A 13,536-nucleotide genomic window follows, 5' to 3' on the forward strand; every position below is an offset into this window, starting at 1 on the left:
AAAAAAAGAGGAATGCAAACTTCAAAGCATCTAAATCATAAACAAAATATGTCTACACATGTGATCTACACTTACTTGTTGTTACTTGATATTTATTAAGGTAGAAAATCGCTTTGGTTTTTTCCAAGTGGTTTTGTAAATTTTTGTGTGTAATGGAACGCATATATGTCATGGCGTCCGGCCGGTACCTAGGGACACGGTATCGAAGCAAAAGTATCGATACCGTACTCATGAGTAGAATCGATAACAAAGTATCGTACTCATTAAAGTATCGAAATAAAAGTATCGATACTTCAAGGTATCGAGTACTTTTTAGATCAAAATTTGCTAGGTCAATATCAGTTAGTAAATAATGTCAGTTTTACTTCAGTTCAGCAGGACATAAAAACAAATGGTATTTGTACCTACACAAATTTAATAGAATAATAGAAAAATGGAAAATAGAATGAATGAAACAAATCGAAAATGTAGCAAAAGGAAACAATATTAAGGTGAGGTATACTAAAAACTAGCAGTGTCCCACGGTTTCACCCGCGTAGTAGATTAAAGTTCCCATTCCTCCTCCGTAGAGTCACTTAAAAATAGAAGTTTGTTGAGCCTTTTTGGAGATAAGCGGTTTCGAATTTTTGTGATGGTACTTCCTGCTTTAGAAAATAATCGTTCTGAAGGTACTGACGTCGCAGTGATTGATATATATTCATTCTCGTGCCAATTAATATAATTTTGGGAAAACTACTTTCATATCTTCCCATTGTTTTAAGGGATCTACTGAAAGTGGCGAAACCTGTGCTGATAAGTAGTAGCTTAATTCATCCTTCATTTCAGGCTGTGATGAAGAACTTGCTTTATTATTCTGTTTTTTAGTGTGTGCCAACTTCTTATGGTGGCTCCAGAAATCAAATGTCGTTTCTTTTTTTAAGACAGAGTGTCTTAAAAAATTTCAACGAGTGAGCTAGAAAGCGCTGTTAAATTAAATTCTTCATTCGATACGATACCTGGGAAAAAGTACTTATTGAGTAAAAGTATCGACTGCAAAGTATCGAGTACAAAAGTATCGGTATCGAACTGGAATGTACTCGATACCACAAAGCATCGATACTTTTTTCGTGTCCCTACCGGTACCCTTTAAAAGTTGTTGATTGTGTTGTGTGGTGCGTTCTCCTGTTTTTCCGTATATTTGTGGCTTTTCCGACAACGTTTGCTTTCCAAAGGACACCGAAATCTCCGCTTTAATTTTACACCTGTGCGCACTACTTTGGACTCCGAGTTTTCTCTTTACGATTTGGATTTGACGATATGGGATCTCCGTTCAGATGTTGTGTTCGTTATTGCACTACAACTCGCAGTAAGTTTTAAATATACTATTTTAATGTGGACTTTCCCATTATAAGTATATACAGTACAGTATTATAGGAGATACCGTAGAACAATAATAATATGTCTTCATTTACAGGTGATGATTGCAATGTTATTTTGCATTCATTTCCCAACCCCGATAAGGAAGAGGACAGATTTAGATCTTGGGTCTACTCAATTGGGGGAGATATTCTGGTTTTGGATAACCAATTTGTATTCAAAAACAGAAAAATATGCCACAAGCACTTCGAAAGTAAATACCATACAAGAAGTTCAAGATTAAGTGCTAATGCAGTTCCTACTTTGCATTTAAAAGGTACTTGAAATGTGTTTTTGCCTGAGTACAACTATAGATTTTTATCTATACTATTACTATATAGGTAACTATCTATACTATACTAATATTATAAAGAGGAAAGACTTGATTGTTTGTATTGAATAGGCTTCTAAACTACTAAACCGATTGAAATAAAATTTGGTATGGACATAGATTAAAACCCGGTGAAAGACTTGGATTGACACCCAGGATTTTTCAGGATGCGGGTGAAACCGCAGGCAGACAGCTAGTATAATATTAACAGGAAAGATTTAACTCAAAAACTACTGGTGTATCTACTTGGGAAACAAGTGAGACAAGTTGTTGCTGGATAAATACTGTCATGCATAGGATAGTTTTTATTTGAATATGAGAAGTAGTTCCCTTGGGATGTAGGTGAAACCGTGGGTGGACTGTACGTAGCTGTTTTCTGCAGCTTCACCCGTGTCCCGGGGGAACTTCTCCCCATACCTGGATAAAATATAGCCTATGTCACTCCCAGATAATATAAATATTTAATGGTGACAGAATTTTTAAAAATTTTCCAGTAGTGTTTGAGTTTATCCATTACAAACAAACAAACAAAGTTATCCTCTTTACAATATTAGTGTAGATGTAGACTAGCGCTATGCCTGTGAACGTAATTTGAATAAGCATTACTGCTCAAAACACTTTCTATTTATTTGGGAATGAGAAATTTTACTGCAGTAAAAAGTTGGCAATTAAATATGTGACCGACTCCACATTTGACACGATTTACATTTTGTTTTGCGTAATTATTACAATTAGTACTATGTTTTTAGTTTCAATTTAAACATGGCTTTGTAGCAGTTTCAACAATTATTCTATAGAGAAAAAATGCCAACCAAGGATATTTTGAAATATCATTTATTTAGTAAAATATAAATGTGACTGACACTACATGCAAAAGGAAGTTGTTTTCGAGAGAATTTTTAAAGTTAAATAACCTTCCTTCGTCAAAGATTAAAAACAGGCACAATTTATTAAAAAAAAAAGAATAAGTGCTTTATCAAAAGTTTCTAAAAGTATATGTATTTCATTTACAGGCATACCTTGTAAAAGACCATTATCAGATGTTACCAATGTGACCAGTTACAATCCAATATTTGCTCAACCTTCAACATCCACAGCAGGTAAGCCATAATTTTGTTACTGAGGTAATCTTGAAAGCATGTTAGTGTTATTCAGTAAAGTGAAAAAGTTTAATTGTCACATCAACTTTATTTTTAAAGTAGTAAGTTTTTTTATTTGATAGAGTTAATATATGATTGTTGCACTTGACTTAACATTGGTATAAAAAATATTTTGTAAATTATTTGTGATTTTTTCTTCAGAACTGGTTAACTTATTTTGGCAGGTCCACTTCATTCTGGTGAACCAATATCTATCAAGACCAGTGAACTTGAGAAGCTAGCAGAAGCAGGTAAATTTCTTAAAACACTTATAGTTTTAACTAGCTTCCGACCGCGGCTTCGCCCGCGTCCAGTTCGGTTATATCGCGTTTCCAAGAGAACTCTCCAAAAGTCCGGGATAAAAACTATCCTACGTTCTTTCTCAATGTCAACTCTATCTCTGTACCAAATTTTATTTAATTCCGTTCAGTGGTTTAGACGTGAAAGCGTAACAGACAGACAGACAGACAGAGTTACTTTCGCATTTATAATATTAGTAGGGAAGTAGGGATTTAACCCCTATTTCACCCCCACACTGGTAAAAAAAATAACTTTCAAAATGAACAAACGATTTTTTGTTTCTTATGACGTGATATTTGATGAACTTGTGTACTAACTTTCAACCCTTATTTCACCCCCCAGCTGGTCGAAATTTCAAAAATGCTAGAAAAAATGTTTAATGATTTCTTATCAAGTGCTTAAATATAAAGTTTCATGGTTTTATCTTTTAAAATTAAGAAATCCCATACAAACTTTCAACCTCTATTTCAACCCCTTCATCCCTTTTTTTCGAAATAAAAAGTAGCCTATGTTCTGTCTCGGGGTCTAAAGATTGTCTGTACCAAATTTCATCAAAATCGGTTGCGAGGATTAAGCGGGAAAGCGTAACAGACAGACAGAGTTACTTTCGCATTTATTATATTAGTTTGGATTAAAATCAGTTGATAGGTATGGTAGATATATTTATTTTCTACCATCAATGTGTATTATTCAAGTATTCTATACAATACCTAGGCAATTTATAGAATACTTGGGGTGTTTAGGGTTAAACAATGTATGAAAAATTGCAAATTTGATTGTCCATTAAATACTTTGCCTAGGTAATGTATACCATACCTGCTGGTTCTTCAGCAGTGTATATATATATATTTTATTATGTTTATACATAAATGCATTAATTTAATTTTTCAGATTTAGGCAAACCTGTAAAGACTTCAGGAGTAAAACATATTTCCCTAAAACAAGCAGCTGCAATGACAAAAAATGGTAAATATTTATTTCATAGATTGTATTAGTATACTATGTGGCGATAAGGTTATCACTAGGGAAATTGTTTATTTATTTAATACAATTATTAGATCAATAGTTAACTGTGTACTATTTTATGTGATACTGATAACATTATCGCTACACTGTATATTGCAGTAAGAATTTCAAAAATAGAGAATAGAGTTTTTGGTCACATAGAGAGGAAGATTGGGCTGAAGTAGATTTTCCTCCAAAATAATTAATTGAAAATCTCATTATGTCAAAGTCGCACTTGAATAAGTTAAGTTTTCAATTTCTATGAAAGAGATAATTGACCTACCTTTTAACAGGTTTTTTTTTTTCAGTACCAAACTTAGCGAATCTGCAAAAAACAATCAAGAAGTTACAACAAAAGAAAGAAAGTTACGCCACACGACTGAAAAGAGCCTTAAGACTTTCTGAAAATACCACTTTTCAGAAGTGCTTACAAAAATTTTCGACTTTGGCAGCCTTGTTTACAGTCATGCAATTTCGCGAAATTTCAAAAGGAAAAATGGGAAGAAGGTTCACAAAGGACGAAAAAATCATGGCTCTCAGTTTGTACAAACAGGGCCCAAAAGCATATAGATGGCTCAGTAAAATATTTATTTTACCATCTCCTATCACTCTGAGTCGTCTGATTTCCTGTGCTGGTCTAAGACCAGGAATCAACAAAAGGATATTTAACCAGTTGAAGAAAAGAGCCCAAAAAATGACAGAAAATGAAAAGTTATGCATTCTTCTGTTCGATGAAATATCTATTACACCCCATTATGACTATAATAGAAAACGAGATGCCATTACGGGATTTATTAATAATGGAAAACAAACAAACAGGAACATAGCGGATCATGCACTTGTTTTTATGTTAAGAGGGTTTGTAAATAATTACAAACAACCATTGGCTTACACATTTTGCAAAGGAACAACTTCCAAAGGAGATTTGAAACTTTTAATAAAAAATATTATTTCCGAATTGCAACAGTGTGGGTTTTATGTGCTTGCAACGGTCTGTGACCAAGGGACTACAAATGTTAGCGCTATAAACGAATTGATAGAAGAAAGAAGAGTTGATTATATAAGAAAAAATCTAAATTTTAAGCATCAAATATTTGAAGTCAATGGCAAGGAAATAATACCTATTTTTGACACCCCCCACTTAATAAAAGGGATTAGGAATAATTTAATTACCAAGAATTTGAAGTGCATTATAGAAGATGAAGTTAAAATTGCGAAGTGGGACCACCTAATTAAACTTCATGAGGAAAATCCTTCTTATAAAGGTATACGATTAATTAAAAATCTTACAGAAGCCCACATTGATCCAAAGAAAATCCCCAAGATGAAGGTTAAGATGGCAACTCAAATATTTAGTCAAACAGTCGCTACCAGTATGGGATACCTAGCAGGTGAGTAGTAATACACGCAAAGTACTGGCACGGGTCTTGAATGCTGACCTTCAGCTGCGCACATGCGAAATTTTGGGTTATACTGAGTTTACAATGCGAAAAGCGCCCCCACTCTACGCCGAGCGTTCAAGATCTGTCCCGATACCTATAATAAAATTTGTACAGATAAGTGGTAATTATACACTTTCCTGAGCCTAAAGTATTTACTAAAACTTGATAATGTGTTTGTTTATAGAAAACTAGCTTTCGTCAGCGGTTTCACCAGCTTCTTGAGGGAACTACTATATGTTTTTCCGATGAAGGCTATATTACTGCCAAGTTTAATCCCAATCGAGGTTCCAAATGAGGTTTCTAATATAATAAGGAAAGATTTGTATTTTTGTGTGTTGAGTAAACTCAAAAATTAGTGATCCAATTGAGATTAAAATTTGTATAGACATAGATTTAAATCCGAGGAATAACATAATGATAGTTTTTATCAGTTCCCTCACGACGCTGGTGAAATCGCGGGCGGACAGCTAGTAGTCATTATACCAAACATGATTTCGAAGTTTCATAAAGCACCAATTACCTGATCACTAGTAATATGCAATACAAAGTTTCTTAGGGATCATTTAAATTAAATTAATTTTATTTCTACTTTTCAGATAAAAGAATACTTCCTTCGGAGTGCAAAGATACCGCAGACGTATTGATGTTTTTCGATCAACTTTTCGACTCTATGAATGGCAGTTTTGAAAATTCAAAAAAAAGAAGCGGTAAAGTGCTGTTAAAATCAGTCACCCCAAAATCTGATCACAGTAAGGTATGGGCGAGGGCAAAAAAAGTTTTAAAATCTATGAAGTTTATTGGTAGAGGAGGAAGGGAAGGTAGTGTGCCATCAATTACAAACTGGTTACGTACGCTGGAAAATATTGAAGTTTTAAAAAATAAGGCATTCAATGAATATAATATAAAATCATTCTGGATGAGACACTTAAATCAAGATCCATTAGAGAATTTTTTTGGCTGTATACGGTCTCATGGATACAGAAATATATCACCAACCCCATCTGGCTTTGAGTCAGCTTTTGCAAGCTTATTAATAAATAATTTATCAAGTAGTCATTCTGTAGGGTCAAATTGTGAAGAAGATGACTGTAAAATTTTTCAATCAATGGACTACTTATTAAAAAAGGAGGATATTAATGAACTCACAGAAATAAATGAAATAGATATCGATGATATTAATTGCGAAATTATAGATTTTAATGAAAAAAAAAGTAATCCAAAAATTATAAGCCAACTCAGCTACGTAACCGGCTATGTAATAAAACAGGCAAAAAAAAATGTATTTAAAAATTGCAAAAATTGTAAAGCAATTTTATATTGTAATGAAGAAGAAGAACAAGAAATAAATGAATATATAAAAATAAGAGAGTACTCTTCGTTTAAATCACTCGCCTACCCTTCCGAAAACACAACAAAACTATTCTCTGCAATCCAAGACGTAGTCACTTATATTTTAAAAAGAAAAAGTGATATGCCTCGCATAAAAAATTATATAAAGACAATTTTGTACACAGTCATAGATTTTAGTTTTTTGACTTGCCCAGACCACAAAAGCGAGTTGACAGATTTTTTATTTGACTTTTCTTCAAGATTTTTTATAAATAACTGGTGCCGGGATGTAAATTTGTTATTAAATGGCACCAGGACAGAAAAAGATGAAGATGATAGCATTAAAGAACGGGCTATTACTTATTATAATAAAAGACACATTATCAAATCATAATAATGATTGTTTTATTTTTTATTCCCTTAGAACTTTTATACTGTGTTCATCTACCGTTTCTCTGTACTGATAATTAATATTTTTCTGTACTATCATAAACATCAGTTCAGACGAAACGGTAGATGAATTCAGATTTAGGTAAGATTTTTGTGCAACAGAGCTATATAATGGTTTTGCTAGCTATAGGTATATACATAGCAAGTTGTAGTTCCTAAAATAAACAAAGGATGGCGCTGTACTGCATTGGCCACTGATAACTCTGGTGACATTTCCTAACCAATAATTAGGGACACGGTATCGAAGCAAAAGTATCGATACCGTACTCATGAGTAGAATCGATAACAAAGTATCGTACTCATTAAAGTATCGAAATAAAAGTATCGATACTTCAAGGTATCGAGTACTTTTTAGATCAAAATTTGCTAGGTCAATATCAGTTAGTAAATAATGTCAGTTTTACTTCAGTTCAGCAGGACATAAAAAACAAATGGTATTGGTACCTACACAAATTTAATAGAATAATAGAAAAATGGAAAATAGAATGAATGAAACAAATCGAAAATGTAGCAAAAGGAAACAATATTAAGTTGAGGTATACTAAAAACTAGCAGTGTCCCACGGTTTCACCCGCGTAGTAGATTAAAGTTCCCATTCCTCCTCCGTAGAGTCACTTAAAAATAGAAGTTTGTTGAGCCTTTTTGGAGATAAGCGGTTTCGAATTTTTGTGATGGTACTTCCTGCTTTAGAAAATAATCGTTCTGAAGGTACTGACGTCGCAGTGATTGATATATATTCATTCTCGTGCCAATTAATATAATTTTGGGAAAACTACTTTTATATCTTCCCATTGTTTTAAGGGATCTACTGAAAGTGGCGAAACCTGTGCCGATAAGTAGTTGCTTAATTCATCCTTCATTTCAGGCTGTGATGAAGAACTTGCTTTATTATTCTGTTTTTTAGTGTGTGCCAACTTCTTATGGTGGCTCCAGAAATCAAATGTCGTTTCTTTTTTTAAGACAGAGTGTCTTAAAACATTTCAACGAGTGAGCTAGAAAGCGCTGTTAAATTAAATTCTTCATTCGATACGATACCTGGGAAAAAGTACTTATTGAGTAAAAGTATCGACTGCAAAGTATCGAGTACAAAAGTATCGGTATCGAACTGGAATGTACTCGATACCACAAAGCATCGATACTTTTTTCGTGTCCCTACCAATAATGAAAATAATGAAATGGCTTCAAATGTTTAGAAAACATTGAGTTTACAAGCCTTATGAATGTACTGAGATATCGTAGAATAGCTACGATTTTTACTCAGGTTCGTATCTCCATAATACTTACAAGTTTCATAGATAACTTTCATGTTCTTTCATATAACCTTAATCATAAACATAACCTTACCTTTAACGGTATAAGTTAAAACTACAGAAAATTATGAAAATGGATGCTTCTACAAGTCAGAAGTCGATAAAAGAAGGAAAGGCTGAAATATGCCTCAAAACTGAGAAGGTATTTTACAATCCAGTGCAAGAATTCAATAGAGATTTAAGCATTGCTGTCTTGAGTATATTTACCAGTGATTTCAAAGCTGAGAAAATTGCAAAGGCTGAGAAGAGGGCGAAGAATAGAATTTTGGGGACGAAGGAGGATGTTGAGGGAGGCGAAGGAGAGGCCGAGGTTTGTCTATTTATTTATTTTTAAAATAACAACAAAGATTTTGGGACACCTGTGGAGTTTGCCATGCTGGCTGTGTATACATTTATTTCGCCCTTTGCTGCCTGTAGTACTTTTTATTCCTAGTTTTGGGACACAGTTTACAAAAACTCGATAGACTTCAGTTTAATTGTCCATAATTATTTACTTATTTTGAATATTAGGTAATTATAAGCATCCTCGCAGCATAATTAAATATTAAATGAATATTCTGATATACTCAATAAAATAATTCAATTCAATCCTAATTTATCACATTCTATTTCAGATAGACATATCAATACTAGAAGCCTTATCGGCAACAGGTCTACGAAGCATTCGGTACGCTAAGGAGGTGCCGAATGTTACTAAGATTGTTGCCAATGATCTGGCGGAGCAAGCTGTGGAGACTATTAAGGCTAATGTGGTACATAACCAGGTGGAAAACTTGATTGAGACCAGCCATGATGATGCTTGGTAAGATTTTGACAATATCATACTATTAACATGAGTAATAAATAGTTTTGGACATTATTCATGAAGGACAGTAATAATAAGTATCCAAGCAACAGAATACTTGCCCAAATAAAACTTTCTTTAAAAGAAACATTACTGTATTTTTGTGTATTTTTTATATATTTTGCACGTCTATTGCACATAACTGACTGAAACCTTAAGTTAAATAAAGGTTCGATTTTACCTCCTTGAGGTTCATTTATCTCCACTTTACATATATTTTTCCTTAAATTTTTTTATTTATTATTTTCAGCATGGTGATGTACAAACACAAACACCCCTCCAAGAGGTTTGCAGCTATAGATCTAGACCCATATGGCTGTCCATCCGTATTCCTAGACTCCGCCGTGCAAAGCGTGCAGGATGGAGGCCTATTGCTCATAACTGCAACAGACATGGCAGTGCTGGCTGGGAACTCTCCGGAAACTTGTTACTGTAAATACGGTGCTATTAGTATGAAGACTAAGTGCTGTCATGAAGTGGTAAGTGACGCTGGGTTGACTTTATTTGGCTTAATTTTATTTTCTGTTTATGTGTTGTTATAAAAAAACTATATATGTTTGAAAAAACAGTTTGTAGTCCCTAATCTTCTACAAACTGAAAATATGAATAATTCTGTACACCTCAAAACTCAGGGGTTTGTTATGAAATGTGTATATTATTTTAAGAAAGAAAAAACCATTCCTAAAATATACAAAACTGACTGAATCTGTAATTATTTACTTTTCTCTAATATCAATATAAAAAAAATATGAGTTAATGGCACGAAACTTCTCCAATCAATATCCAACGTTAATGTAATACAAATAATGTCCAATTTCCCAATTTCAGGCTTTAAGAATAATGCTGCAATGCATAGAATCGCACGCGAATCGCTATAGCCGCTACATAGTGCCGCTGCTCAGTATATCTGCCGACTTCTATATACGGGTGTTTGTCAAGATATATACTGGCGCTATTCATTGTAAGAAAACTACTAGGTGAGATGAAATACATGCAATATGTTAGTTCGAAATATTCATACATAGTTTTACTTATATTGACTTCTTTCCTGTATACCTAAATAGGGTTTTTGGTTTCTGTGCCCATAGATCAAATAGAATCCCTCGTTCTCGGCTTTCACATAACAAATGTGTTTTATGTTAGCTTTTAGATAAAGGTCGGAAGTCGGAACCCTTCGTGCGCGAGTCACACTCGCACTTGTCCGTTTTTTTTTCCTATTATTGTTACTATAATAACTATTCTCCACAGTATACTAGTAATTCTTGCATTCTGGTGTCAACAGATTAGATAGAGCTCATTGTTTTAAAAGCCATATATTTTTATTATTTTTTTAATTACGTTTTAAATATATCCCAAATATTTTCAGCAAACTGTCAATGGCATACCAATGCACTGGTTGCGACAACATAACCCTGCAAGCGCTGGGAGGGTTCAAGCCGAACCCTACGGAGCGCAACCCGACGCAGACGAAGGCTTACCTGCCCCCAGCGCCACCTGTCGGGGAGTTCTGCGCTAATTGTAATCAGAGGCATCATGTAAGTATATTACACTAAAATAAGCTATCTCCCTAAGAAGCGGGAACAAAGGGGTGTTTTTTTGGGGATGCTTTCCAAATAAATAACGTGAAAAAGTGTAATAAACCAAGACTTTGATTGCTTACCTACCAGTATTTTTTTCTGGAAACTATAATTTTCAAATACTCTTATCGTAATACACGCATTATTCAGTAGGTATGTGCCGTGTCTTACTTGTTTTAGCAGCAATAGATTACAAGAATATTTCGAAAAGTTTAGGGAGAGTGTGTATTTTCCAGTTTTAAAATATGTACTTCGTATTTTTCTCTCCAAACTTTTTGTCATCTCGTAACAGTCTGCAAGTCACTGCGTAGAATAGAAACCAATTCTAGGTATCAGTCATCGAATTCCTTTAAAATACCCCCAATCCTCCACAGCTAGGCGGCCCCCTGTGGTCAGCACCAATCCACGACGAAATCTTCGTGTCCCGGGTGTTAACCCACGTGGAAGATAACCCGGATCTCTTCGGCACCTCCAAGCGTATAGCCGGGGTGTTGTCTATGGTGAGAGAAGAGTTGCAGGATGTACCGTTGTACTATACCATGGATAAACTTTTCGGAAGGGTGCATTTGGAGACTATGCCTATGTTGGTTATGAGGTGAGACTAAGGCCAAACTGATAAATGATAAAGATCTCGGAATGTGCTAGTTTTTGAAATTGTTATGTAAGTCTTTTAAGTTTCTGGCATTTTTATTTAAGTTTACAAATTTTCAAATATACAATTTATTTTAATTATTGTCATTTATTTTATTTTACCAATTCGGAGCCCTCCATTTACCGTCAAGTGTTATATTTATATCAAGTAAACATCCATAAAGGCTCTAGCAAAGTGCTCTTTTTTCTTTCCATTAAGATGTCGTGTGTCTCCCTGTTGATGTTAACTTGAAAACGCCCTTTTTGTGTGAATTAACAGTTTTTCTTTCTCTTCCCCCAGATCAGCGATACTAAACGCAGGCTACAAGGTATCGTACTCGCACGCGTCGCGCATGTCCATCAAGACGGCGGCGCCCGCGCAGCTCGTGTGGGACATCATCAGGACGTGGGCTAAGACGCATCCCGCTAAACCTGCCAAGTAGGTGTCGATGTTATTTTAATTGAAAACATACTGTTTTTATGCATAATTGTTATGTATGTGGATGGTGCAATTGGTTAGAATGATATATTGGTTGAATGGAAGAGTATGTAGAAACAGGCTATATAAAAGAATAAAATATCTGGCGTAACCTTCAGTATTTTCAGTTTGTGTGGAGAGTTTTTTGCGCTACTTTTTCCCAGTAAAAACACGAAGGAAGTGGTGAACGGTGGGTGTTTTTGGGGGCTGTCTCATGTAATTCTGACGTTCAGAAAGTGATAATTTTCAGCCTACTTTGAATAAACACTTTTTGTTTTTGGTTGGGATATTTTTTATCGTGTTTTATATTTTTTCCAACTTAAAAATAAGTTGGAAAAAATTTAGACAGAAATTTAAACATTTAGATTACTAAAATACTTAAAATGACTACTAACTCATTATTTCCAGACTAGAAGCAGACGCAGTAGCTCGCCACATTTTATCCCAAGAAATAAAAACTCAGATAGACCTGAGTGAGCGCAGCGACGCCAACCCCGTGAGCCGCCGCGACGGCCGCCTGCGCTTCCAGTACAACCCCGCGCCGCACTGGGGGCCCGGCTCCAGGGCCGCTGTGAAGTAAAATAGAACACAGTGATAACAATAGTGAAACAGTCCCAAAAAAAGTAGTGCACGTATCCTAAAAAATGCAGTCAGAATATCCACCAAAAAAATCGGCCCAATTATCTGTCCTACAAAAAGTCTTTCGTAGGCGGGAAGCCTAAATATAATTTTGACATTAGCCACACACAAGTGATGCTAACTTCCTATCTCTAGTTAGCAAATCAACAGATGAAACAGATGGGCAACGACCGTTACAGAAAAGTAGTAATTTACAAAAGTGGTATGTCGTCTTCTGTTACGTAGATAAACGCCAAAAGCTGACATCGATTTTATAATACATTCGAAAAAAAAAATTTTACTAGCTGATCCCGCGAACTTCGTATCGTTTAAACCTACCCTGAACTACGACAAACATTTTAAAACCAAAATCAGCTCAATCGGCCCAACCGTTCTCGAGTTTTAATCAGACTAACGAACAACAAATCATTTTTATTTATATAGATTATGTACTTACTTGTTTCTTTGTTACAGTGTTGGAGAAGACAAAATGACGAAAGCTCTCAAAAATCAAAACAAGCACAGCAAAGATAAGAAGAATGCCAAGAGGCAACACTCGCCAAGCGATGACGAAGAGAGAAAGAAAGCTAATACGGGCGGTGAAACTGATTTGTAAATATATATTGTAAATACTTGTAAATGTGTTGTTTTATTTATACAAAAATGTATGCTGCCCTTAATAACTATT

The 13,536-nt window shown here is 34.6% G+C and overlaps 1 protein-coding gene across 1 annotated transcript; it reads left to right on the plus strand.

Moving 5' to 3' along the window:
* Positions 1-8,558: 8,558 nt before the first annotated feature.
* Positions 8,559-13,488, plus strand: LOC124636890 (probable tRNA (guanine(26)-N(2))-dimethyltransferase). Its single transcript, XM_047173153.1, has 10 exons — positions 8,559-8,652; positions 8,763-9,011; positions 9,316-9,503; positions 9,796-10,024; positions 10,374-10,522; positions 10,912-11,080; positions 11,497-11,717; positions 12,054-12,191; positions 12,639-12,806; positions 13,323-13,488. Exons 1-10 carry the CDS (start codon positions 8,608-8,610, stop codon positions 13,462-13,464), a joined length of 1,698 nt encoding a protein of 565 aa, XP_047029109.1. The 5' UTR covers positions 8,559-8,607; the 3' UTR covers positions 13,465-13,488.
* The last annotated feature ends 48 nt before the right edge of the window (positions 13,489-13,536 follow it).

The sequence above is a fragment of the Helicoverpa zea genome, chromosome 15 (assembly GCF_022581195.2).
Source record: "Helicoverpa zea isolate HzStark_Cry1AcR chromosome 15, ilHelZeax1.1, whole genome shotgun sequence".
In the NCBI taxonomy this organism is placed as follows: Eukaryota; Metazoa; Arthropoda; class Insecta; order Lepidoptera; family Noctuidae; genus Helicoverpa; species Helicoverpa zea.